Source organism: Lagenorhynchus albirostris, chromosome X (assembly GCF_949774975.1).
Source record: "Lagenorhynchus albirostris chromosome X, mLagAlb1.1, whole genome shotgun sequence".
NCBI classification, from domain to species: domain Eukaryota; kingdom Metazoa; phylum Chordata; class Mammalia; order Artiodactyla; family Delphinidae; genus Lagenorhynchus; species Lagenorhynchus albirostris.
The window spans coordinates 131394273-131421849 of NC_083116.1; the positions used below are offsets into that span (position 1 = coordinate 131394273).

At 56.2% G+C, this 27577-nt stretch overlaps 1 protein-coding gene across 3 annotated transcripts; it reads left to right on the forward strand.

Annotated features, from left to right (window-relative positions):
• The first annotated feature begins 49 nt into the window (after positions 1-49).
• ASMTL (acetylserotonin O-methyltransferase like) lies at positions 50-27577 on the forward strand. 3 transcript variants are annotated; one of them, XM_060138743.1, is made up of 13 exons: positions 50-234; positions 1639-1770; positions 2959-3006; positions 5004-5068; positions 5796-5857; positions 7316-7424; positions 9291-9678; positions 12530-12692; positions 16611-16798; positions 19267-19384; positions 20198-20341; positions 23527-23649; positions 27282-27577. In XM_060138743.1, exons 1-13 carry the CDS (start codon positions 142-144, stop codon positions 27482-27484), a joined length of 1836 nt encoding a protein of 611 aa, XP_059994726.1. In that variant the 5' UTR covers positions 50-141; the 3' UTR covers positions 27485-27577. The 3 variants fall into 3 exon arrangements, with proteins under 3 accessions (XP_059994726.1, XP_059994728.1, XP_059994727.1); XM_060138744.1 differs by lacking the exon at positions 50-234 and having other exon boundaries at positions 1734-1826; XM_060138745.1 differs by lacking the exons at positions 12530-12692; positions 16611-16798.

Here is a 27577-nt window from a genome sequence, read left to right on the forward strand (position 1 = left end):
CAGTGGCCGGGGCGGGGCTTGGTTGGGGCGGAGCCGGGGCGGGGCCTGGGCCGCGGTGGTAGGCGCCTGTCGCTGGGCGCGCGGCCTGGGGCGTGCGGTTCTAGGCGCGGAGTCGAGCTTGGGTCGGGTCGCGGCGGCACCATGGTGCTGTGCCCGGTGATCGGGAAGCTGCAGCACAAGCGCGTGGTGTTGGCCAGCGCCTCCCCGCGCCGCCAGGAGATCCTCAGCAACGCGGTGAGCGGCCTGGGCCTGGCCTGGGCCGGGGTCTGCAGGGCCGGGGTCTGGGGCGGGCCTAGTGGCCCGGGGGCTAGTGACCAGGACTTAGCTGGGGGCGGGGTGGTGTCTGCAGGGCCGGGGCCTAGTAACTGGGAGTGGCCAGTGATGGGGGGGGCAGGGTCTGGTGGCTGGAGACGAGTGACCGAGGGTCCTAGTGACCTGGGCTTAGTGGGGGGCGGGGGCACGGGGGTCGGTTGGTCTGCAGGGCCGGGGCCTAGTGACTGGGGGTCTGGGGTCTCTGCAAGGCTGGGGCCTTGAGGGAACCAGGGGGCAGGACCCTAGTGACCGTGGTCCAGGCCTGTGGGCCGGGGGGAAGGAGGAGTCTACCTGATCTGGGGGCCAGCGTCTTCCAGCCAGGGCCTGGAGACCTGGTGCCCTGCCGGCGGGGGTCTGTGGGCCTTCAGGCCAAGGCCAGGTCTGTGGGCCTGAGCCGTGTCTGTCCAGGAGTTGGGAGGGAGCGGACAGAGGCTCCAGTGGAGGCTTGGTCTTGGTGGGGAGGCCCTGCCTGGTGGGGGGGAGTGGGCTGGGGTAGGGATAGGTGCCGAGTAAGGGGTGCTGCCTGTACCTCCAGGGGGAGGACGGGCGGGTGCTGTGCTGTGTGGCGTGGGAGGGTAGGGTAGGGGGGAGTGGAGGGGGCCCTGGCAGGACATGGGCGGGGTGAGGAGCGGTAGGTGCAGAGTGAGGGGTGCCGGCTGGGGTTGTACAGAGCCAAGGGGGGCTCACAGTGTGGTCCAGGGGACCTGGGGGTGCGGGAGGTCCGTGATGGAGGGGAGAGCGCTGGGATGCGGGGAAGGTAAGAGCCAGCTGGGTGCTCCACGGGGCTCCCCGTGGGGATGGGAGTTTTATCCTCTGTGGGCAAGACCCGCAGTCCTGTCCCCCATCCCACTCTGGATGTCGCTGTGTCCGTGACCTGCCTTCCACAGGCGCTGCCTGGTCACACGTGTTGGGGACCAAGTTAAAGCAGCCATGTTCACCCTCGCGCAGCCCTCGTTAGTGGCATTTTTGTGGCATTTCCTGCAGGCGGTGTCATTTCAGTAGTTTGACCCCTGTGGAGGCAAAGCCTTTGGGACTCTCTGGGAGCCCTTTGACCCCTCGGGGCTGCGGGCCCCAGCATGGCAATCAATACAGCCCTGCTGGCCTCTGCGTGTGCAGAGGGCTTCCCGCCAGCGCCCCCGGGTCCTCTGCAAGTCCCGCACCCCCTGCGGCCGGGGGCTGGCGCTGGGTCAGCACCCAGTGTCTAGACCAGATAGTCAGGGAAGGTGGGCCGCGCGGGGAAAGGCCAGTTCCTGCAGAGCCTGCACGTCCGTCAGCATCCTCAGGTTCCTCCCATAAACCCTCCTGACCCCTTCTGTCCTGTTGCAGGGCCTCAGGTTCGAGGTGGTCCCTTCCAGGTTCAAGGAGAAGCTGCACAAGGCCTCATTCGCTACTCCGTACGCATACGCGGTGGAAACAGCCAAGCAGAAGGCCCTGGAGGTGGCCGGCAGGATGCACCAGGCGAGGGCTCCTGCTTCTGCTTCTTCCTGGGTCTCCTGCTAGGAGGGCATCTTCAGGTTTTAAACATACGTGTTATCAATAAGTGCAGTTAGTCTAGCGTCTCTGCGGCTGAGGGTCCTCGTGTTGTCCACTGCTGTTAATTTATGTGATAGTATCACTTAGAGAACATAGCTTACCTCTTACTTTGCTAGGATGTAACATACTATTGGAATTCCCATCATAGTATCATTTACGATAAAGAATTGATCTACCTGATCTATTACTAGGTGTTACCATGTCATCTGCTATTGTAACTAATATAATAGCATCGTTTATGATATAGAATTAATGTAGTTTATCTATTGCTAAGTGTTACTATATAATATATTGTGATATTTAATATAACAGCATCATTTATGGTACAGAAATAACCTAGCTTATCTACTCCTGTTCCTATATAATATACTATGGTATTATTACATCAGCATCATTTACAATATAGAAACAATGTAGCTTATCTATTACCGTTACCATGTAATATACTATGGTATTTAATATAACAACGTCATTTATGATATAGAAACAATACAGCCTCTGCATTACTATGAATGTTACTAAAGAATATATCATTGCAATTAACATAACAGTATGACTTACGATATAGAACTAACTATAGAATTAATGTACCTTATCTATTATTAGGTCTTATTATATAATATACTCTTGTAATTAATGTAATGGTATCATTTATGATATGGAATTAATGTAGCTTCTCTATTGCTGTGTGTTACTATATAATATACTAATTAATATAGTAGTGTCATTGATGATACAGAATTAAAGTAGCTTACCTGTTACTATGTGTTATAATAATACCTAATCGCAGTTAACATATAGGACCCATATATTCAAGTTAATGCTGTAAGAAGTATTGGTATAAATAAATGAACATTGGCGGACTGATTTCCGGCCGTGGAAAGGTTAGAATTTAAGTGCAACCAGAGCAGAAGGTTGTGTGCAGGTTTCCAGTGAGTGTCTTGGGGGTCACGTCTTCCTTGCTTGGTGTGTCGAGGACACTGAAATCTTGCTTTCCAAAGTGAGACTGGATTCGCAAGTAAGCAGCGACGCTGTGTCATGTGCATCATGGCATGACAATGGGTAAGACGTGCAGAGTCGTCCTTTCTAAAGCTGAGTCTGGATTTCTTGCAGAAGGACCTGCGGGCCCCTGACGTTGTCATCGGAGCAGACACCATCGTGGTGAGTCTGCTTTCTGGGTCTCCGCGTGGCGGGCATGTCCTTGGTAACCGAAATCAAGGCCTCGGCAAGGCTGGTTCTTTCCGGAAGACCTAAGGGAGGATCCGTCCCAGGCCTCTCTCTCTCTCCCCCCCGCCCCCCACCGGCTTCTGGTGGTTTGCCTGAAATCCCAGGTGTCCCTGGGCTTGTGGCCGCATCCCTCCCATCTCTGCCTCCGTCTTCACATGCCTCCTCCTCTGTGTCCCAGTTTCCTTCTTCTTATAAGGACACCAGTCATCATGGATTAGGGCCCACCTACTGCAGTACGACCTCATCTTAAATTTTCTCACATCTGTAAAGACCCTATTACCAAATAACGTCCTGTTCCCAGGGCCGGGCATCAGGACCCCGGCATATGTTTCGGAGGGCAACGGTTCTCGCTAAGATAGGGGTTTTGGCCACTGAGGGTTGGACTTTTTGGTGGGAGGTCACAGTGATCGGTACGGTAGCTCTGCCATGCTGGTGACAGCCCTCCGTCTGGGACCCTCGCTGGCCTGATGGCAGGCATCTCCCAGGGATGCTGGGCCTCATTGCTAGGGTACCGTCATGGTCTCCAGGCGAGGGACCACCTGTTTGAAAGAGTCTGGAGTTACTGTGTAGAACAGGGAACTATATTCAATATCTTGTAATAACCTGTAATGGAAACGGATCTGAAATACATATATGTACATATATATATATATGTATACGTATAATTGAACCACTTTGCTGTATACCTGAAACTTACACAATATTGTAAATCAACTGTAAAGAGTCCAGGGTTGGAAAATGCCAGATGGGGTGATCCCCGGGTCTGCCTTGCCCTCAACGTGGCATTTGTTTCCGTGCAGCCCAGGTGGATGGGACCTACCTGTGTGCAGGTGAGAATCAGACATCGTTTCTGGTTCATGCTTAAGGCTGCATGGAAGTAAAAGAGTGAACGGTGCAGGTTCTTCAAAATGTTAGTCGAAGAATTACAATATGACCCAGCAGCTGTGTTATGGGCTGAATTGTGTCCCCCAGCCCGATTCCTATATTGAAGTCCTAGTGCCCAGGACCTCAGAACATGACTGTATTTGGAGACGGGGTCTTTAAAGAGGGGGTGAAGGTAAAATGAGGTCACTAGGGTGGGTTCTGATCCCACAGGACTGGGATCCTTATAAGAAGGGGAGATCAGGACACAGACACACACAGAGGGATGACCCTTTGAGGACACAGGGAGGAGACTGCCGTCTACACGCCCAGGAGAGAGGCCTCAAGAGGAACCAGCCCTGCTGACACCTGGATCTCAGACTCCAGCCTCCAGGACTGGGAGAAATAATGTCTGCTGTTTAAGCTGCCCCGTCTGTACTGCTCTCGGGCAGCCCCAGCTAAGACATCTACGCTTAGGTACATGCCCCAAAGAATTGAAAACAGGTGTCCAGACAAGTATTTGTACGTGAATGTTCATAGCATTATTCGCGACAGCCAAAAGGTGTGAACAGCCCAGACATCCCCCCCTTTGATGGACGGATGGGGCCCATCCACACAGTAGAATATGACTCAGCCGTGAAAAGGAGCGAAGCCCTGACACAGGCTACAGCGTGGATGGACCTTGAACACACGATGCTCAGTGAGAGAAGCAGACACAGAAGGACACACAGTGTGTGATTCCATTGACAGGAAACGTCCAGAACAGACAAATCCCCAGAGACAGAGAGCGGGTTGGGGTGTCAGGGGCCGGGGAGGGAGGTGGGGAGCGACAGCTCACGGGGATCGAGTGTTCCAGATGACGAAGAAGTTCTGGAACTCAACAGCGCTCCTCGCCCAGCCCTGGAAATGTACCACACACTTGAGTTCAAAATGGTGAAATTCATGTTATACACATCTCTCCTGCTTTTAAAAAAAAAATATATATGTGAATCTAAACAGTGGACAGTGCCGCTTGCACAGACCAGCCCAGGGAGCGGAAAAGGACGCTTTCCCTCCCGTTCCTCTTGCAGGCGGTGGGAGCGATGATCCTGGAGAAGCCTGTGGACAAGCAGGACGCCTACCGCATGCTGTCAAGGTGGGTGGGCCTTGGCCGTCCTACGGGGAAGTAGCCCTGCATCCGACAGAGCCTGGGCCCGGTGGAGGGGCCGGGCTTCCTCGGGGTGGGCTGTGGGTGTCCGTGCATCACCTCCCCCGTCTCCCACCGGCAGCCCCTCCAGGTCCAGGTCCGAGGATGGGCCGGTGCCTCGAACATCCGCTGCGCTGGCTTCGCCCTAACGGGCTCGTCCGGGAGCCCCGTGTCTGCCCCTCCTCACTTTCCTCATCCTGGCTCCCCCTGCCTTGTTGCCCCAGGAGCCCAGTGCCCCCGAGCTCCCGCCATGGGAAGCAGGCCCTGTCCCTCTCAGCGTCCTGGAACCCTGCCCCCGGGCGGGAGTGGGGGGCCACACCACCGCCCACCTTCAGGGTGTCTTCCTGGCTCAGCACCCCCGCGTGTCTGCGCCCAAGAGAGCGAAGGGATCTGAGAAAGAGCCGCTGAGAGCTGCCAGGACCCGGCTCCTCCCGGCGTGGCCCAGGTGCTCCGTCCTCGCATCCCGTGAGACGGCCCGGCCATCCCCCAGCCCCCACTCCGAGGGCACCGAGCGCCCTCTCGCCTGGACCTGCGCGCTTGCTGCGGGAAGGTTTCCCCGGAGGCCGCGTGGCCAGGGCCGGCGGGTGGACCAGGGGCTCGCGCCCGGTGGTGGCAGGGATGGCGCTGTCTTGGACACCCCACACGGTCGCCTGCTGGGCCCCGTCGTGTCTTGCAGGCTGAACGGGAAGGAGCACAGTGTGTTCACGGGCGTGGCCATCGTCCACTGCTGCAGCAAAGGTACCACGGCCCCCTCCGTCCCCGTCCCCACCCCCACCCCCGGAGTCGGGCGTCGTGAAGGGAGCCTGGGGTCCGCGGGGGCGGCTCTGTCTTTGCTCCCCGTGACCCTGCCTTCCCGTCCTGCCTGGGAATGTCAGGGTCCCACGGGGAAATCCTGGGGTGCACCCTGAGTGCCCACTGGAGACCGTGCTGGGGGGCGGGGGCCGTCATAAAAGCCCGTCCCATGCGACCGGCCCAGACGCTTTCTTTGAGGTTTTTGGTCTGGAAGGTGGAGGAGTTCGGCCCCTGTTGGCGAGGGTTTTCTCTGTGTGTGTTTTGGCCGAGCCCTGTGGCTTGTGGGGTCTTAGTTCTCCGACCGGGGATCAAACCCGTACCCACTGCAGTGGAGGCGCAGAGTCCTAACCACTGGACTGCCAGCGAAGTCCCAACGGGCTTTTTTTTGTTTGTTTTTTTTTTAATGCACAATTTTTAAAGCTGCTTAAAAGATATTTTAGGTCCAGGAAGGACCCTGAGGCTGACTTTGAGCTCTTGGGCTCCCCGAGCACATCCCACAGGTGGGTGACCACGCACCTGTCTGCTAATTAGTGATTGGGTTACTCTTACCTTCTTGGTCTGTCCTGGACTTTAACCTGTGCTCTTTGGGGAGAAAGCACTTGCTGGACAGTGTGGTTCCTTTACCTGGGGCTTGAGACCACAGGCATCCATCCTTCCCCATCCTGGACACCAGACGTCTGAGGTCAAGGTGGCCCAGGGCCGCGCTCCCTCCAGAGGCTCCAGGGGAGGGTCCTTCTTGCCTCTTCCAGCTTCTGGGGGCTCCAGGCGTCCCTGGACTCGTGGCCGCCTCCCTCCCATCTCTGCCTCCGTCTTCACGGGTCTTCTTCTCTGTGTCTGTGTCTCTCCTCTTCTGTCTCTTAGAAGGACGCTGTCATTGGATATAGGGCCACCCTCCTCCAGGAGGACCTCATCTCAGACCCTTTGTTCTATCACATCTGCAGAGACCCTGTTTCCTATAAGGTCCGGTTCTGAGGTTTTCAGAGGGTGTGACGTTTGGGGGGCACCGTTCACGCCAGGACGCCTGGTGTGGAGAGCCCTCACAACTGGCCGCCATGCACAGCCACCGTCCTGTGTGCCTGGGGCATTTCCAGCCCCACAGCCGAAAGCCTCGTGTAGACTGCAGCATCACCCTGTGGTAACTCTACTCCACGACTTAGCACAGAAACCAGAGGCCCGTGTCATCCGGCTCTGCAGGCTGCAGCTTTTTCTCCTGCTTTTGCCAATTCTGTTGCCCTCTTTCGGTTTTATTCTTTCTCTTTTCCCTTGTCTAAAAGGAACCGTTAACGACCGTGTGAATTCCACAGAAAGCTCAGGCCAACTCCCCCCAAAGGCAGTGGCTAGAACCTGGGGACGCGGGGGCCTGGCGCCAGCCACGTACCCTCACTGCGGGGTCCTTCCTTGCAGACGGCCGGCTGGACATGGAGGTCTCGGAGTTCTACGAGGAGACCACGGTGAAGTTCTCAGAGCTGTCAGAGGAGCTGCTGTGGGAGTACATCAACAGCGGAGAGCCCATGTGAGTCTCTGTTGGGAGCTGCGGGGCCGAGTCCCCGCTGTGGGCGGCAGACACGCCGGGCGCGTGGCTCAGCCTGTGTTGGGGGCCAGGGCTCCTGACGAGCCCAGTGCCCTGGTGCCTGGAAGGTGCTGGAAGGATGCCTTCCTAGGGGTCCCCGTCCCGTGGATGCTCCTGCAGCGCAGCCGGCCCTCCCAGGGCGCCACGCCCGCTCCCATGATGGTGGGGCAGCCGGGGCCGGTCCCTGGAGGGCAGAGGTCACCATGAGCCCAATGTCACTGACCGCCCCGAAGCACGCCGGGTCCGGGCAGCAGTCTTCTCAAGGTCACGGAGGCTCAGCTCGTCCTGCAGCCCCGCTGGCTTCACTCCCCACCCCCGCCGGGGCTGGGCTCGGCGCCAGCTGGTGGCTGGTGGCCACGGGTCTGACGGTGCCCCGGGGACCAGCCTCCCCGTGTATCGTCAGGAAGCGGCTCACTCAGGGTGCTTGCGAGGGGCCGGGCACCGACAGCCGTGGGGAGGTGGGCGCAGAAGCCCCGGGCTCCTGAGACCGAGGGTCCGAGCGTGTGTTCTGCTGGTTAAAGCGGGTCTCAGGCCTGCTCAAGGTAAAGGCAGGGGAGAAGAGTCTCCCTGGGGTACTGATCTTGTGGGAGCAGCCCCAGCAAAGGAACTCCCCGACCGCTTGTCCTTCTGGCGGGCGTGGGAGCCCCCATTGCAGGGTAGTACGGGAGTGCTGTGCGCCCAGCCCTGTTCGCACCATCTTCTGTGATGAGTCCTCAGGAGCCTCAGATGTGGGGCATCCTAGTCTGCTTGGGGCCCTAAGAAAGCGCTACAGGCAGGGAGCTCGTAAACAAGAGACTTATTTCTCACTGTCCTGGAGGCTGGAGGTCTGAGATCCCGGCGGGGCCAGACTTAGCGTCTGGTGAGGCTGCTTCCCGGTTCATAGATGGTGACTCCTCGCTGTGTCCTCGCCTGGAGGAAGGGGCCAGGGAGCTCCCTGGGGTCTCTTTTAGAAGGACACTAATCCCATCCACGGGGGCTGCACTCTCATGACCTCATCCCCTCCCCGAGGTCCCACCTCCTGACACCGTCTCGTTGTGGGTTAGGATTCCGCAGGGCGCCAGGCTCTGGGTGGTGACGGCTGTCAAGAGCGGAGCTGCTGGGTATCGGGGTGTCTGATCAGGACAACACACCAAAACGAGAGGCAGGGTCAGGCCGTTCACCGCTGCAGCTGCAGCGGGACCAAGAGGCCGAACCAGAGGGCATACCCGCCCCGTCCCCTTTCCCCCAGGAAAGGGCCCGGGCGAGGGTTGGGGGGTGAGCGCAGGCGTGAGGACCATGGGGGCGGGCTCACTGCGGGGGCCCGGATCACCGCCCCTGTCGCTTTATGGACCCGTGTCTAGCACAGCGGGAGAGGCGGGGGAGTCGGGGTGGAGGGAGGGGCTTCACGGGCCCCTCCCCCCCGTAAGGAGGTCTCAGCAGTGGCGCCCGGGGAAGACCTGGGCCGAGGACCCACGTGAATGGACATCCGAGGGACGGGGTTGCAGGCGGCAGGAGAGTACGGCCGGGGGCCTGGGTCCTTGACAGCAATCCCCCTCCCCTCAGAGAGCCTGCTGGTGGCCATGCGCCAGGCCTGGGGTGGGGGGCAGCTTCCTGAGTGGCTGCCAGGTGCCCCTCGTCACGTCCCAGGGACGGGACCGAGGGGTCACTTGGGATCTGGGCCCGGACGCCCCAGTGCACAGCCACTCGGGTCCAAGGTTGGTGGGTTCCCCTGCAGGGGTCCTGGCTGCAGGTCTGCTGACCCCAGGAAGGTCAACGTCGCTGCCATCTTCTCTACCCTCCTTCCCTCCCCGCTGTGGTTCCCCGCCCCAGGGACAAGGCTGGCGGCTACGGGATCCAGGCGCTGGGCGGGATGCTGGTGGAGTACGTGCACGGGGACTTCCTCAATGTCGTGGGCTTCCCCCTGAACCACTTCTGCAAGGACCTGGCACGGCTGTACTACCCGCCCCGCCCCGAGGACCTGCGGCGGGTCAGGCACGACTCCATGCCCGCCGTCGACACCTTCGAGAACCTGAGTGACTCGGAGGCAGGTGGCTCAGACCCAGGTCAGAGCGCCAAGGGCGGCCGTGGTGGCGAGCAGGCGGACGGAGACGGGGCACAGGCTCCGCGCGCGCTGGATGCAGCCCTTAACGGGGCGGACAGCCGGCCCCCGTTCCCCACAGGCCTCCTGGAGCTGATGGACGGCTTCAAAGCATCCAAGGTACTTGTGTGATTCATGACCACGTGACCCCAACACAGGGGAGCCCAAAACCGCAGGCATCCATCCTCCCCCATCCCAGGGACCACAGCTCAAGGTGTCCCAGGGCTGCGCTCCCTCCAGAGGCTTCAGGGGAGGGTCCTTCCCGCCTCTTCCAGCTTCTGGGGGCTCCAGGCGTCCCTGGGCTCGTGGCTGCGTGCCTCCCGTCTCTGCCTCTGTCTTCCTGGGGCTTCTCCTCTGTGTCTGTGTCTCTCCTCTTCTGTGTCTGCCATTGGATGTAGGGCCACCCTCCTCCAGGAGGACCTCATCTCAGACCTTTCACTTCCTCACATCTGCAGAGACCCTGTTTCCACATAAGGCCTCCTTCCCATATTTTGGGGGTCAGGGCATGCACACACATATGCCTTTGGGGCCACCGTTGAGCCCATAACTGTGGTCTGTGCCTGGAGGGGGCAGGGCGGGGTCTGTGCGGGTGTTTGAAGGTAAGCAGGCCTCACGTGACCCCAGCGAGGGGCCACATTATGTCCCCAGTCCAGGGAGGTGGGGCTGGAATGCCGGCCGTGCGGCCGCCTCTGGGACCCTGCAGCCCTGCTGGCCGGGCGGCAGGTGGATGGTGGCCCCCAGGACACCAGCTGCCTGCAGGGCAGACCAGGTCAGTGTGTGTGTCCTCATCGTCCTGTGGCCTCGGGATCCTGGGCAGCCGTCCCAGCCAGAGGGTGTCCTGGGCAGGGGAGGGGGCAGTGCTGGGCCAGCTCGATGCTTCCTGGAACCACCAGGTACCTTTGACCACAGGTTGCCCTGTGCCCACGTGCAAGGCAGCTGTGTGCAGGTGCTTCAGGGGAGCCCCAGGCCTGGGGCCCGATGGGAAGTGGGTTGGGCAGCGGCCCATCCAGCTGGCCTCCACCATCTCTCTGGCTCTTGTGGACGCACTTGTGCACCCGCCCAGCTGTGACACGTGGCCCGGCCCACCCCCTTCCCCACCAGACCCTCTCCTGCAGCTCTGGGCTCCTGGGGGTTGGAGCAGGGGGCGGCCTTGCTCACGCTGGGGCCCCTCAGGGGTAGCCTCAGTGGCTCGTGGAGAGACAGGACACTGGCTGGGGAAGGACTGGGGACCTGACCTTCCGCCCTCCACCCCGGCCACCTTCCTGTCACCTCCTCCTCAGGAGAGGGGACCTGTGTGCCTAGGACAGAAGGTGGTTATGCTGCGTTGTAGGTCAGATTCTCCGGTCCACCTGGAGATGCTGGTGCCGACAGGGCTGCTGCAGCCCGTCAGGCTGGCGCTCGGTGGAGCTGTGCTGTGCTTCCACGGTCTGCCGCTCTAGCATCTGTCCATCCATCCGTCTATCCATTTCATTTGTCTGTCGTCTATATCATCAGGCTATATATACTGTCATTATCGTCTCTCTGTGTACCTGTCATCTGTCCCTCCATCCTCTGATCTAGGTATAATCTATATCCGTCGTCTATGTATGTCTATTGTTTACCTGTGTCTGTTGTTACTCTCATCTGTCTACCTTCTGTCCATCCATTCATACATCTGTCTCCCTACCTATCACTTATCTCTCCACCAATCTATCAATCATCTCTCCAGCTGTGTATCATCTGTGTCTATATCTATCCTCTATCTATACACATCATTATATATATATATCATTATCTGTCTTCTCTGTATCCACCATTAATCTAGCTATCATTTACCTATCTGTTTCTATCTGTTATCTATATTTATCTATCTACATCATCAATGTATGCATACCTATGGTTATCTATCTGTATAACTATCATCTGTCTATCCATCCCTCTACTTATCTGTGTGTAATTTATATCTATTGTCTCTATATCTGTTATCATCTGTCTTCTCTCCATTGTTCATCCATCCATTTTCCTATCATTTGTCTGTCTCTATCTCTGTTTATCTATTTATCTGTTGTCTGTCTCTCCACCTGCTTATCTGTCACGTCTATCTGTATCTATCGTCTGTGTCTCTATCTGTTTATCTATTTATCTGTCATCTGTCTCTCCACCTGCTTATCTGTCACGTCTATCTGTATCTATCGGCTGTGTCTATTATTATTCCTATCTATGTATCCACCCATTTATTTATCATCTCTGTCTATCTGTATATATCATCTACATGTTTATTATTATCACCTGCCTACCTGTCTATCCCTCCATCCACCCATTTACCTATCTATCACCTGTGTGTATCTGTCACCTATCTACATACCTCCCCATCTGTCCATCCACCCTCGTGTGACACGGGTCTCCTTACAAAGGTCTCCCAATAGCTGACCATGCCGACCAAGCCGGGGTCTGCTGGGGGTCTTGGAGCAAGTGTCACCCACCCCCGCCCAAGGTCAGTCATGGTAGTTCTGGACGCAGCTCAGGTAGGGCCCTTTCCCGAAGTGCCCCTTTACTCGTCCCTGGAGGTGTCTGCGTTACGACGAGGTGAGAGCTCCAGGGAGGTTTACGGTGTCACGTGAGGGTGTGTCCTGAGCAGCGTGGAGCGTCCGTGTCCTGTGCAGAGGCCCCGTCTCCACGTGGTCTCATCCTGAGGTCCTGGGACTTGGGGCGTCGACGTAGGAACCTTGGGGGGACACCACACAGCCCCTGACAGCAGCGCTTTGGTCTTTCTCCGCTGGGACAGTTTCTCTGCTTGGTGTTCATTGACTTGGTCTTACCTGGAGCAAACCTTGTACAACCTGGAGCCTAAACCCACTCGCCTCTGCAGAAGTTTCCCTTGATGAGCTCGATGTTTTTGACCATCCTGCCGTCCCTCTTTGGAGTCCCTGGGAATAAAGAACAATTGATAAGTCACGTTGTACGTCTAACTGTAACTGTTCTTCACGGACAGGTCCTGTTCACGGCTTGCAAGCTCAAACTGTTCGATGTGTTAAAAGACCAAGGCCCCCTGCAGGCCGTGGATGTCGCCCGCAAACTCAGCACCTGCGCGGGCAGGACTGAGCAGCTGCTGGATGTGTGCGCGGCCCTGGGTTTACTGGAGAAGACGCGCAGAGGTGAGGGGCTTCCTGGGTGTCTTTCCAGCAACTGTGCCTGCGAGACCAAGTCACCAGGTGACAGTGGCTTCTGAGCCGAGGCGGGAGGACAGACCACGCGTCATCCCTCTGCCCCAAGAATGCCCCAGAGGGTCAGGAGCGGAGGGTGGACGGAAGGAGGAAACGCACGCGCGCGTGCGTGTGCGTGGTGTGTGCGTGCGTGCGTGCGTGTGTGGTTTGTGTGTGTGCACGCATGTGTGTGTGCGCGCGTGCATGCGTGCGTGTGCGCGTGTGCGTGCGCGTGCGCGTGCATGTGTGTGGTGTGCGCGTGTGCGTGTGTGCGCGTGCGTGTGTGGTGTGTTAGGAGACAGGCTTCTTTATGGGCTCAGAGGGCCCGTATCAGCCAGGGTTCTCGAGAGAAACAGCCCATAGGGTTTGTATGTGTGCACAGCATAGATAGCAGTTTATTCTTACTTATTTGTTTAGATAGGCAGACAGATGAGGTGGATGGATGGATAGATAGATATCGATTGATAGTAGAGATGATAGATAGGTACGTGGATGGATAGCTAGATGATAGATAAACAGATGATACGTGGATGGATGAATGGACAAATAGGTAATAGATGGGTGGGTGGATAAATGACGGATAGATAGATTGTTTGGTTGATAGGTGGGTACATAGGTATGTAGATAGGTAAGCAGATAGATGGATGAAGAGGTAGAGGATAGAAAGATAGCTAGGTTGATAGGTGATACATAAATAGACGACAGGTGGATGGATGGATAGATAATAGGATAAGTAGATGGATAGATGATAGATAAATAGATGATGGATGGATGGGTGGGTGGATAAATAGGTAGTAGATTGATAGATCAATAGATATAAATTGATAATAGAGATGATAGATAATAGATGGGTGGATAGACAAATGATAGATAAATAGATGGGTGGATGGATAAATAATAGATGAATAGACAGATGATAAAAAGATAGATATAGATACATACATAGATACATAAATGCTAGATGATAAGTAAATAAATAGATACATAGATGGATACATGATGGATATAGATGATTAATAGATGAGAGAGATACGTGTAGATGATTGATAGGTCATAGATGCGTAGATAGTTTGATAGGTGGATACTTAGGTATGTAAATAGATAAGTAGATGGATGAACAGGTAGATGATAGAAAGATAGATAGATAATAGAATAGATATGATGGATTAGATAGATAATAGAATAGATATGATGGATGCATAGATCAATGAGAGATAGATGATAGATGATAGAAAGATAGATAGATGATAGAAAATACATGATAGATGGAGGGATGGATGAATAGATAATAGATGGGTGGATGGATAAATGATAGATGAATAGAGAGATGATAAAAAGATAAATGATCGGTATATAGATACATGTATACATGCACAGGTGATAGATGATAAATGAATAGGTGGATGGTAGATGGACGAATAGGTGATGTTGAAGACAGATGATTACTAGATGAGAGAGATACATGTAGGTAACTGATAGGTAATAGATGGATAGGTAGATACATAGATAGAAAGACAGATAAAACGAAGTAGACGGCGTATGTGGTAAATGGACGGATGAAGGGTGACAGTGTGGATTTGCTGGGTGCACAGAGCTCTCGAGGGTGTTCTCAGAGCAGAGGGTGCTACGGACGGGCCTTGAGCAGATGGAGAGAGGCAGGGGCTCAGAAGACCCCAGAGCAGGAGACACAGCATCCCTTCTGTGGTGAGCAGGGAAGCAGGGTGCTGGTGGAAGCCCCCCAGAGCCACCCCTCATACGAGAGGCGGACAAGTACACGCTAAAGATTTGGGTCGCAGGATGCAGAACTTCCCCCCAGCCAGAGCATCTTAGTAATTAATATTCTCCTCCATTTTTTAAAAAAATATATTTATTTATTACGTTTGGCTGCGTTGGGTCTTTGTTGCTGCGTGCGGGCTTTCTCTAGTTGTGGCGAGCAGGGGCTACTCTTCATTGTGGTGCGCGGGCTTCTCATTGCGGTGGCTTCTCTTGGTGTGGAGCACAGGCTCTAGGCGCACGGGCTTCAGTAGTTGTGGTTCACGGGCTCAGTAGTTGTGGCTCGCGGGCTCTAGAGCACAGGCTCAGTAATTGTGGCACGTGGGCTCAGCAGTTGTGGCGCACGGGCTTAGTTGCTCTGCGGCATGTGGGATCTTCCCAGACCAGGGCTCGAACCCGTGTCCTCTGCATTGGCAGGCGGATTCTTAACCTCTGTGCCACCAGGGAAGCCCCTCTCCTCAACTGAAAATAATGACCAAATGTGGAGAAAGGGTCCAAGGTCCGGACTTCCAGTCCCTGCTACCTGGCAGACGCCCTGCAGGGTCCTCAGCTGAGCCCTGCCAGCCGCTCCTGTGCCTCTGCACGGGGCCTGGGGTGGGGCGGGCGGGGTGGGTGCTGCCCTTCAGAGGACCCCAGGCCTCAGAACTCAGAGCTCTCGGTCATTAGGGAACACTGCTCAGCGTCTGTGACAACCTAAATGGGAAAAGAATGTGAAAAAGCACAGATACGTGTCTACGTACAACTGAATCACTCTGAGTGCACCTCAAACCAACACAACATCGCTCACCAACTATACTCCAATATAAAATAAAAAGTTTTTTAAAAATATATATTTATATAATTAAAGATAATAGTCTTTAAAAAAAAACGTGTGAGGACTTCCCTGGCGGTTCAGTGGTTAAGGCTCCACGCTTCCACTGCAGGGGGCCTGGGTTCCACCGCTAACTAAGATCCCGCGTGCCGTGCGGTGCCGCCACAAAAAGGAAAAAACGAAAATTAAGCAGCAGTAAAAATCCAGTTTCTAAAACAAACAAACAAAGACAACATGTAAAGTGCCAAATGGGGCTTCCCTGGTGGCGCAGTGGTTAAGAATCCGCCTGCCGATGCAGGGGACACGGGTTCGAGCCCTGGTCTGGGAAGATCCCTCATGCCGCGGAGCAACTAAGCCCGTGCGCCACAACTACTGAGCCTGCGCTCTAGAGCCCGCGAGCCACAACTACTGAAGCCCACGCGCCTAGAGCCCGTGCTCCGCAACAAGAGAAGCCACCGCAATGAGAAGCCCGTGCACCACAATGAAGAGCAGCCCCCGCTCGCCACAACTAGAGAAAGCCTGCGCGCAGCAATGAAGACCCAACGCAGCCAAACATAAATATAATTAATTAATTAATTAAAAAAGAAAGTGTCGAATGGACAGTTAGTTTCAATAAACTTTTTAAAAGTTCAGAAAAGGAAAACCGTAGACACCATGCTGTTCTGTCCGTCCGACGACAGACGGTGTTACGTGGGGCTGTGGAGGTACAGGGCGTCTCAGCCACCATCCCCTCTGCCTGCAGCCTCCAATTCTGCAGGTAGGGGTGTCCCGGAAGGGCCCTTGGGGGCCGGGCCGGATGGACAGCCCGCCAGGAAGTGGGAAGAGAGCGGGCCGCCCCGTACCCCTCAGGGCTCCGGAGAGGCAGACCCCGCGGGATATGGACAGATGGGTCCGTGCCTTTGGGCTCCGGCGCGTCTGAACCCCTGCGGCTGGCCGCTCGGTGCTTCTCTGCTCTCAAGGCCGTCAGCTGATGGGATGAGACCCACCCACGTTACATAGGGTCACCTCCTTTACCCGAAGTCTGCTGACTTGCAGGTGCGAAGCACATGACCAAACCGCGCCCTCTCCCCGACGGGACGTCTCACTGGGGACTGTAGCCTGGCCAAGTGACCATCCCAGGGGCTTGGAGGGTCACCTCGAGGAAGAGCAACACCCTTGCGTCGTTCTCTGGGCCGCCTCTGGGCGTCCGTGCGCTTGGCACTTAGTCAGATAGACATCCCGATGACGCTGGGCGGTAGCTCGCCCCGCGGTCAGCTGAGCCGTCACACGGCGCCCCGTCCTTTCAGGTTACAGCAACACGGAGGTGGCGACCCTGCACCTAGTGTCAGACGGCGAACACTCTCTCCAGGGCGTGGCCGAGTACCATGACGCCCACGTCTGGGGCGTCTTCACACGCCTGGGCCTGGCCGTGCGGGAGGGGGCAGACCAGACCCGCGGGGCTCTGGGGGCGATGGAGGAGGAACGCCTGTCCCAGGTACTGTAACCCCCGTGTTCCTTTTCACGCCCCGTCTGTGCTGCGAAAGGACCAGTGGGCGCGGAAACATCTCAGATTCTGGCCGACGTGGGAATCCCTGCGGGAGGCCGCCGTGGCGGGGAGGGTGCGGCTGGCTGGTCACAGCTCCTGAAAAGAGAGGGCTTTTCTAGGAAGGGGCTGCCTTGACTCAAGGCACCGTGTTTCCTACGTGGAGTTGCACTGCACAGACTCCTGGTTCTTAGCTCAGCGCAGGGTGTGCAAAGGGCTTCCCGGCCCTTCCCCCGCCCCCTGGCACCCACGACCCCTGTTCACCGTTGTGTGGGAGGGAAGGAGTCTCAGAGGGTCTTGGAGGGTCTTGGGTGATAATCTGAGGGTCTTGGGTGGTCTGGGGGGTCTCGGAGGGTCTTGGAGGGTCTCGGGGGGTCTTGGAAGATCTTGGGTGGTCTTGGAGGGCCTCGAGGGGTCGTAGAGGACAGTGTCCTGGGAGATGCTGAGGTCCCCAGGCCCGAAATCTGGGTGAAATGGCAGCAGCACCGTCGTGGCCTCAGGCAACGAGTCCGGCCCCCTCGGGCCCCGGTCTGCACCCCCCGCCCCTTGGGATTTCAGCTGACTCCCTGCCCATCCCTCGCCTCCTGACCACCCTCAGGAGCCCTAAGAGTGTCAGGCCCAGGCGGGTCCCCTGCACGCTGTCCTGCCGGCCTCCTTCTCTGCCCCAGGGACTCATTCCCTCGCACCCGGGTGGGGCCCGAGCACACGTGGACCCCCCGGGGAGCTGGACAGGGAGCCCTGGTCTCTGTAAACGGTCAGATCAGATCCTCCTCAGTGAGGTGACAGCTGAGGGGGCAGGGGGTCGTTATCCCCTAAGTCCTCCTGGTTTGGTCCAGTGAGACCCGAGTGGGGAGTCGGCAGTCTCCCAGGAGGAGACCCCCTGCAAACTGGAAATCAGACCCAGAGAGTGCGCTGTGTCAGGGTGCAGTGGAGCTGCCTTCCTGGCAACCCTCCAGCCTCACCGCCTAGGTGGACACAGTTCAGACCCAGTGCTCCCTCCCACCCTCCTCTACCCAGGCCCCTCCCACCCAGCTCTACCCAGACCCCTCTCGCCCTCCTCTCCTCTACCCCGGACCCTCCCCGCCCTCCTCTACCCCGGACTCCTCCCACCCTCCTCTACCCAGACCCCTCTCGCCCTCCTCTCCTCTACCCCGGACCCTCCCCGCCCTTCTCTACCCCGGACCTCTCCCACCCTCCTCTACCCAGACCCCTCTCGCCCTCCTCTCCTCTACCCCGGACCCTCCCCGCCCTTCTCTACCCCGGACCTCTCCCACCCTCCTCTACCCAGACCCCTCTCGCCCTCCTCTCCTCTACCCCGGACCCTCCCCGCCCTTCTCTACCCCGGACCCCTCCCACCCTCCTCTACCCAGACCCCTCTCGCCCTCCTCTCCTCTACCCCGGACCCTCCCCGCCCTTCTCTACCCCGGACCTCTCCCACCCTCCTCTACCCAGACCCCTCTCGCCCTCCTCTCCTCTACCCCGGACCCTCCCCGCCCTTCTCTACCCCGGACCTCTCCCACCCTCCTCTACCCAGACCCCTCTCGCCCTCCTCTCCTCTACCCCGGACCCTCCCCGCCCTTCTCTACCCCGGACCCCTCCCACCCTCCTCTACCCAGACCCCTCTCGCCCTCCTCTCCTCTACCCCGGACCCTCCCCGCCCTCCTCTACCCCAGGCCCCTCCCACCCTGCTCTACCCCGGACCCCTCCCACCCTCCTCTACCCCGGACCCCTCCCACCCTGCTCTACCCCGGACCCTCCCCGCCCTCCTCTACCCCAGGCCCCTCCCACCCTGCTCTACACAGACCCCTCTCGCCCTCCTCTACCCAGACCCCTCTCGCCCTCCTCTCCTCTACCCCGGACCCCTCCCACCCTCCTCTACCCAGACCCCTCTCGCCCTCCTCTCCTCTACCCCGGACCCCTCCCACCCTGCTCTACCCCGGACCCCTCCCACCCTCCTCTACCCCAGACCCCTCCTACCCTGCTCTACCCCGGACCCTCCCCGCCCTCCTCTACCCCAGGCCCCTCCCACCCACCTCTATCCCGGACCCCTCCCACCCTGCTCTACCCAGACCCCTCCCACCCTGCTCTACCCCAGACCCCTCCCACCCTGCTCTACCTAGGCCCCTCCCACCCTGCTCTATCGCGGACCCCTCCCACCCTGCTCTACCCCGGACCCTTCCCACCCTCCTCTACCCCAGACCCCTCCCACCCTGCTCTACCCCAGGCCCCCCCCACCCTCCTCTACCCAGACCCCTCCCACCCTGCTCTACCCAGGCCCCTCCCACCCTCCTCTACCCCAGACCCCTCTCCATGATCCCTGCTGAGCTCCCCACCCACACGAATGCCGGGTGGAACCTCATCCCGGGTGCAGGACGGCCTGCGCTCCGGGTGGGTCTCCTCAGACCTGCTTCCACCACCAGAGCAGGGAGCTGACGCTGCAGTTCATGAGGGCCAAGCACAGCCTCAGCAAACTGACCGCCCACCACGTGGCCACGGCCTTCGACCTGTCCCGATTCGCCTCTGCCTGCGACCTGGGAGGTACACTCACACCCCCCACCAGGAGTCGGGTGCAGAGGGCTACGTGCTTTTCTTCTTTTGTATTAAATCTAGGGTACCTTACCTGCTAATGAGACTTGCAGAATGGGTTTATCTCTACAAACCATCTGAGGACCTAAATATATCCAGGGTGGGTGCGGGGGCTTGGGCTGATATTCCCAAGTGCTAGGAGGCCCCGGGGATGGCCCAGGACCCCCGTATGGCCCATGGGACCCTTCCTGGCCCATGGGACCCTTCCTGGTGGCTGCCAAGTAGGGGAGGGGCTGTGGAGCCCGTCTGCTGCCATTACGTCAGGTCTAATTATGCCACACACACCCTCCACCCCATCCCCACCAGTCCTTTCCCCAGGGCAGTGGACGGAGGAGGAGTTGCCCTGCCCAAGGGGTGTAGTGGGATTGGTGTCCAGGAGGGCTCCTGCGCTGCCAGCTTGCGTTTCCCCACCCTCTGCACACCTGTCCTCCTGGTGGTCCAGAGTGGCTGCTGTGGCACCAGCCATTGCGTCTGCATTCCCGCGGCAGAAAGGGGCAGGGAAGAGTACGGCTCCCTAGAGCTTTGCTGCCAGGATTCCCCACGAGTCTGTGCCCACCCCACTCACCTGCTGTGGGCCAGCACCCGCCCACGAGGCCCTGACTTGGAGACCCCAGTGGTCTCCCCACTGGCTGACCTCATTTCAGGGCACGAGCTCAGGCCGCATCTGAGAGCATCGTTTTGGTTTTGCCGGAGCTGAACTCTGGAGACACTCCAAGGGTTTCACACATGCCAGGAGGGTCCAGAGTCTGCCTTTGCTTCCCGCAGGCTGCACGGGCATCCTGGCCCGCGAGCTCGCCCAGGAGTACCCGCGCCTGCAGGTGACGGTGTTTGACCTCCCAGAGGTCACTGAGCTCTCTGGGGGCTTTCAGCGTGGCGGACGACAGACAGAGCGGATCCGCTTCGTGCCAGGTTAGCGTGGCTTCGTGTCCGCCGGGCGTCAGCATTTGGGTGACCTTATTTGTCTCGTATGCAGAGCGGGTGTGTGTGTGTGTGTCTGTATGTGTCGGTATACATGTGTCTGTGTCTGTGTGTGTATCCGTCTTTCTCTGTGTTTCTGTCTGTATGTCTGAGTGTGTACATTTCTGTTTGTGTGTTTCTGGGTCTGTGGGTATGTATCTGTGTCTGTGTGTATGTATGTGTATATATGCACATTTCTGTGTGTTTCTGTGTCTATGTACATGTATATGTATGTATCCGTGTGTCTGTGTGTAGCTCTGTCTTTGTGTGTCTGTATGTATCCATGTTCCTGTGTCTGAATATGTTTGTATCTGTGTATCTGTATATCTGTGTGTATTCTCTGTGTGTCTGTATGTGTCTTATATCCATGTTTCTGTGTGTTTCTGTGTCTGTGTGTGTATATATACTGGTGTCTCTGTGTGTCTGTGTGTCTCTATACATGTATGTGTCTGTGTGTCGATGTGTTTGTATATGCGTATGTGTCTGTGTGCGTGCGTGTATCTTGGTGCGTGTTTGCACACCTGCACACAGGGGCGCATCTGCAAACCCCGAGAACAGGAGTTTGAAGTTCTCAGCGAGGGGAGTAGCTGGGCGGGAGGGCAGGTGGGGATGGGCACGGGCCAAGTTCGGCGTCTGCAGATGTCGACCAGCGACCCAGGCCTCACAGGGAAGTGACACGGGGGCTACAGCAGGAGGGCCTTGGGGTGGATGTGAGGAAGGACTTCCCGGCGGGACCGGATTGAAAGGAAACTCTTGGCATCTGGTGACTCATCCACACTGCGGCCCGGCCTGAGGGTGGATGTGCTAGACGGGCCTGTGCCCCACGACCACCTGATACTTTCCTACTTAAAAAAAAAGAGCCAGTCACCCTGCTGTGGACTGAATTGTGTCCCCAAGTGCCTATGTTGAAGCCCCACCCCAGTGTGACTCTTATCTGAAGGTAATTAAGGTGAAGGAGGTCACAAGGGTGGAGTCCTAATCCAGCAAGACTGCGTCCTTAGAAGGGACACCAGGAACGTCTGTCTATGTATCTATCGTTTATCCATCATCTGTCTATCTATGTATGTAGCGTTTGTCTGTCATCTATCCATCCGTCCTCTATCTTTGTATGTATGGTTTATCTATCTCTTTATCGTCTATCCATCCATCCACTTATTTGTCTATCAGTGTATCTATCCATATCTATCCATCTATCTATCATCTATGTATGTATCATTTATCTGTCATCTATCCATCATCTATCTGTGTATCGTTTATTTATCTATCATCTATCCATCCATCCACTTAGTCACTCATCAGTGTATCTATCTGTCCACCCATATCTATTTATCCATCTATCCATCCATTATCTATCTATGTATGTATCATTTGTCTAGCTGTCTGTCCATCATCTATCTACCTGTGTATCGTTTATCTATCATCTATCCATCCATCCACTTATTCATCTATCAGTGTATCTATCTGTCCATCCATATCTATCTATCCATCCATCTATCATCTATCTGTCCGTGCATTGTATCTACCATCTAGCTATCTATCCATCCATTCATCCATTTATTCATCTATCATCTATGTAACTATCAATGTAGCTATCTATCCATCTGTCATATCTTTTATCTACCTGTCTTTATATCACTCATTTATCATTTATCTATGTATCTATCATCTGTTATTTATCATCTATGCATCCATCCACCTATCATTTATGTCCTATCCTATTTCTCTATCTAATATCTATTATCTGTCTATATCATGTATGTATCCATCCATCATATCTATTCTATTATCTATCATCTATTTATCTATCACATGTCTATATCTATCTCTCCATCCATCATATCTATTGTCAATCTATGTATCATCTGCGTGTCTATCATTTATCTATTATCTATATCTATTCAATATTTATCAATCTATCAATCATTTGTCTACCTCTGTCTTTATATCAATCATATATCTATCACCTATCTACCTCTCTATTATTTATCATCGATCTCTCCATCCATCCATTCACCTATCATTTATCTGTTCTTTCTATGTATGTATGTATGTATGTATGTATGTATGTATGTATGTATCTATCATCTATCTCTCCCCCCACTGTGAGGACACAGCGAGTAGGCCACTACTTACAAGCCAAGCAGAGGGTCCTCCGCAGGAACTGACCCTGCCAACACCTTGATCTCGGATGTCCAGCCTCCAGACCATGAGAAATCAATGTGTGTTGTTGAAGCCCCTGTCGGTGGGACTTTGTTGCTTCTGCCTGAGCTGACAGAGACACACCCTAGAGCTTCAGATCCAGGAGCAGCACGATGGGAGCTGTGCTACTGATTCACCATGTATAGGAAGGGGAACCACGAAAGCAAAAGAAAAGGAAGTGCATATTGCCCACCTCTGTGCAGCTGTCTGGGGCCGCCCCGTGTAGACTTGTCTGCACCCCCGTGTTTACTCTCCCTTCATGCCAATTCGAAGTGTTTGCTTGCTTTCTTGTTTTGTTGTATGTGTGTAAATGTGAGCTACATCTAACCCTTTGTGGAACGAGGCAGGGTTAGGAGTCACAAATAGCAAAGGTGTCTGTGTCCACAGTTACAGATACACATTTGGTAGATGCAGGGACAAATGACCCCAAACTGGGGGCTTAAAATGACCCGAATCCATCCTCCTTCAGTTCTGGAGACCAGACCTCTGAGGTCGAGGTGTCCCAGGGCCACGCTCCCTCCAGAGGCTCCAGGGGAGGGTCCTTCCTGCCTCTTCCAGCTTCTGGGGGCTCCAGGCGTCCCTGGGCTTGTGGCTGCCTAGTTCCCGTCTCTGCCTCCGTCTTCACGGGGCTTCTCCTCTGTGTCTGTGACTCTCCTCTTCTGTGTCTTAGAAGGACATTGGATGTAGGGCCACCCTCATCCAGGAGGACCTCATCTCAGACCCTTCCCTTCATTTCATCTGCAAAGACCCTATTTCTAGAGGGCCCGTCCCCAGGTCAGCCCTTGAACGTCTCTTCTTTGGAGAACACAGATCTCCCCACTGCAGGCAGCGTCTCTTTCGGTTTCATCCCTTGTAGAACATGGTGCAACTCCTTTCTGTCGGGTGCAGGACCAGTTCCTGTGGCCCTAACGGTTCAATGCCATTTGTTTTTAAACCAGGTGACTTTTTCAAAGACAGCCTCCCGGAAGCAGATCTGTACGTCCTTTCCAGAATTCTGCAGGACTGGCCAGATGACAAACTCCACAAGCTACTGAGCCGGATCTCAAGCAGCTGCAAACCAGGTGAGACCACATCACGTACTTGCCTTTTTCAACACGTAAAGACAGTTTCCAATTTTAAAAAAAGCGTACATTTTATAGAGGAAGCTCCCCGTCCTCCAGCCCGCCGTCTGGTGCTCAGTTTACCGGCTCCCTGAGGACGTACCTGATTCTCGGGTGTCAGTGATGCATTTCGGAACTTTATGGCGCCAGCGTCTGGGGCTTGGGCTCGTGGACGTCCCCCCACCCTAGCCGTGTCCCTCCCCAGGCCCCGCCGAGCTCAGGGTCTCCCTCCTCCGATGATGATGATTTTCCGGGCTGCTCTGTGGTACGCAGCCTCTCCCCACGGCGCTCGGGGCCAACGTGGGTCATCGGGCTCGTGGAGTCGAGGGCAGCAAGCCGCCCGGGCCCCTCCCTGGGTCCCCACATCCAGTGGCGCAAGATGAGCTCTCTTTCCACGTCCTGCGACCCCGGCGTCTCCACTGCCTTTTCTGTGCGGTTATGAAACAAAATATTCAACAATCCGGGGTCATCTTCAACTCCCAAATGCCCCTCCTGTTCTCCACCTCTCAGGAAAACGACCCCCATTCCCGATCTTTTATTTGGGACAAAAACCAGAGCGAGGGTCGAGTCCATGCAGGCAGTGTCTGCAGGAAGTAACCACGTGGCAGCCGTCCTGGGGCCCCATCTCCTATAGCCGTGACCTGTTCCCAGGACCCGCGCGGTTCAGTACAACTGCAGCCCCTCCCCTGGGGTCTGAGCCCTGCAAGCTGTGACGAGCATCTCCATCCGGGGCACCCAAAGGGCCGTTTCTTTTTTTTTTTTAGTTAGATTTATTTATTCCTTTTTTAGACTGTAGTTGCTTTACAATGTTTTGTTAGTTTCTGCTGTATAGCAAAGTGAATCAGTTGTATGTATACATATATCCCCTCTTTTATTTAATTTAATTTTATATACACTTTTTGGCTGCATCACGTGGCATGCGGGATCCTAGCTCCCCATCCAGGGATCAAACCCGCACCCCCTGCATTGGAAGCGTGGAGTCCTAACCACTGGACCGCCAGGGAAATGCCTAGGAAAGTATTAATAAAAGCGTGGAAGGCTAAGTAAATTTTTTAAATGAGCCAGTTTTAGTCCCCCAAACAACAGTGTAGTTAAGGCATTCTTGTTGGTCCCTGTAGCACAATGAAGAGGGTCCCCCCCGAAATTCACGTGCACCTAGAATATTATTTGGAAGCAGGGTCTTTGCTGATGTGATGAAGTGAAGGGTCTGACATGAGGTCCTCCTGGATGAGGGTGGCCCTAAATCCAATGACAGGGTCCTTCCAAGAGACAGAAGAGGAGAGACACAGACACAGAGGAGAAGCCCCGGGAAGACAGAGGCAGACACGGGAGGGACGCGGCCACAAGCCCAGGGATGCCTGGAGCCCCCGGAAGCTGGAAGAGGAGGGAAGGACCCTCCCCTGGAGCCTCTGGAGGGAGCGCGGCCCTGGGACACCTTGACCTTAGACGTCTGGTCTCCAGGACTGGGGGAGGATGGAGATCTGCGGTTCTAAGTAGTTTGTTCCGGCCGCCCCAGGACACCCACGCAGCCTGTGAGATGCAGGTTTTCGCGTGGTCACAGGAGCATCACACGGACATTCGGGGTACCCTGTCCAAGAATGTGGCCCCAGGAGGGCCGGTTCCTGTTTGCTCCCTGCTGTGCCCCAGCCCAAGAACAGAGTCCCCACATAATGGATGGAACACAGTTGAGAAGGAAGGAATCACAAAACAGGGGTGCCCCCGGGGGCAAGGAAGGGCCGGGAGATGTGAGAGCTGGATTCTCACCCGCCTCAGAGACAGGCTCTGAACCTGGGGATAGTCAGTTCCAAGTTGCCTTTATGCTGCGAAGGGTTTTTGGGGGCGGGGGTGGGGGGTGGGCATGGGTGTGTTGGAGCTTAGACCTGCCGGCTAGAAGCGCTTGTTAAATGTTCAGCGCTCTTGCCAGCCAGCTCATACCAAGCTGTCAGCGTGAAATTGGCAGTGGAGGAAATCCTTAGAGCTCAGAAGTTGGCAGGCGCGGGGACCAGGGCTTCCCTCCACCCCCGTAGCTGGGATGGCAAAGGTTGCCTGCACCCTGGGGACAGTGGGGGTCACAGATAGGAACTGAGCGTGGCCTCCTGGGAATCCCGGCGGTCCAGTGGTTAGGAGTCCGCGCTCAGTGCCGAGGGCGCGGGTCCAACCGCTGGTCGGGGACTGAGGCCCTGCCAGCCGCACGGCAGGGCCAAAGACAGAGCCTCAGCGCAGGGCTTTTGGGGCCGCTGAGCCGGCAGCCCGCGCGCCCGGGAGCTGAGGCGCACAGACGGACAGAATGAGCGCGCCGTATGACCCCTGTTTTTGTTTTGTTTTTGCGGTACGCGGGCCTCTCACTGCCGTGGCCTCTCCCGTTGCGGAGCACAGGCTCCGGACGCGCAGGCTCAGCGGCCATAGCTCACGGGCCCAGCCGCTCCGCGGCATGTGGGATCTTCCCGGACCGGGGCACGAACCCGTGTCCCCTGCCTCGGCAGGCGGACTCTCAACCGCTGCGCCACCAGGGAAGCCCAATCCCAATTCATTTTATTGAAGTATAGCTGCTGTACAATGTTATATAAGTTACAGGTGTACAGTATAGTAATTCGCCATGGTTAAAGGTTACACTCCATTTATAGGTATTATAAAATATGGACTCTATCCCCTGTGCTGTACCATACATCCTTGCAGCTGATGTTATACCTAATAGTGTGGAGCTATGATCCCAGTTTTGTTAACTTCATGTTTACTTAAATGCCTAGAACCCAAATGAGATTTTGCACCAAAATTCTCCCAGTTACCGTCACCGGCGAGCAGAGCTGGGGCTCGTGTGCCACCACCTGCTTTGTGTCTCTTCTCGGGGTCTCCCCCGGTAACCCAAACAAAAGGAAGAAGCAAGCGCGAGCTACCTCCTGCCCCTCTGCTTTCTGTCCCAAGGCTTGTCTTCTCCCGGCTTGGTTCCCCCTTCTTCACAAGCACTTCTGAAAATACATACACAGAGAGTTGGACAGATACAGGTGTGTGTACACGCACACATGCACACTTTCTACTTCTCAAGGCTCTCATGTAGGTTGTTCCCACCAACAGTGCAGCTCCACATATATACACCACTCTATATGAAACAGAGAACCAACAAGGACCTACTGTACAGCACAGGGAACTCTGCTCCAGTACGTTGGAATAACCTATAATTGAAGAGAATATAAAGAATATATATTTATATACATACATGTATAACGGAATCACTTGTCTGTACACCTAAAACTAACACAACGTTGCAAATCAAGTATAATTCAAAAAACAAAAAGATAATCTCGCTGAACCAATTAAACGTCAGAAAAAAACAAATCGTGCTCCTGGCGCCGTCGTGGCCGGTGCTATCCCTGTGCCACGCAGGTCCGCCCGGGACGCTGCTGCCAGGGAAGTCCCGGTGCGGTTCATTACGGCATCAGGGAGGCTGCAGCTGTGTCCCTACATTCAGAATCCCTGCCGTCCGTGTCTCCCTGCAGCGAATCCCTTCAGTGGGGAGCCCGGGGCACCCGCAGCCTGGGTCCTGAGACTCTTTCCCCACCCCGTCTCTCTCTGTCTCTGTGTCTCTGGCTCCCCAGGCGGTGGCCTCCTGGTGGCTGAAGCGGCGGCAGAGGAGGAGGGGGCGTCGCAGAGCCCCCGGCTGCGGACCCTGAGCGCCGGGCAGCCCCGGAGCCCCGACGAGCACCGGCGCCTTCTGCAGCGACACGGCTTCCAGGACGTGCGGGTGGCGCGCGCGGGGGACCTGCTGTGCGTGGTCCTGGGCACCCGAGCTGCGCCCTGAGGGTCACCGGGAACCCGGCGGGGCCCAGCACCCGGAAGTGAAGGGTTCCTGGAGAGCAGGTGTCCCCGGACACATTAAAGGAGGCGGAAAGCA

Bases quoted from the DNA above. Each gene is read 5' to 3' on its own strand.
- ASMTL (XM_060138743.1), top strand. From the start codon at position 142: ATGGTGCTGTGCCCGGTGATCGGGAAGCTGCAGCACAAGCGCGTGGTG. The intron at 3,007-5,003 runs GTGAGTCTGCTT...TTCCTCTTGCAG, and splicing joins TCGGAGCAGACACCATCGTG to GCGGTGGGAGCGATGATCCT. The intron at 5,069-5,795 runs GTGGGTGGGCCT...CGTGTCTTGCAG, and splicing joins GCCTACCGCATGCTGTCAAG to GCTGAACGGGAAGGAGCACA.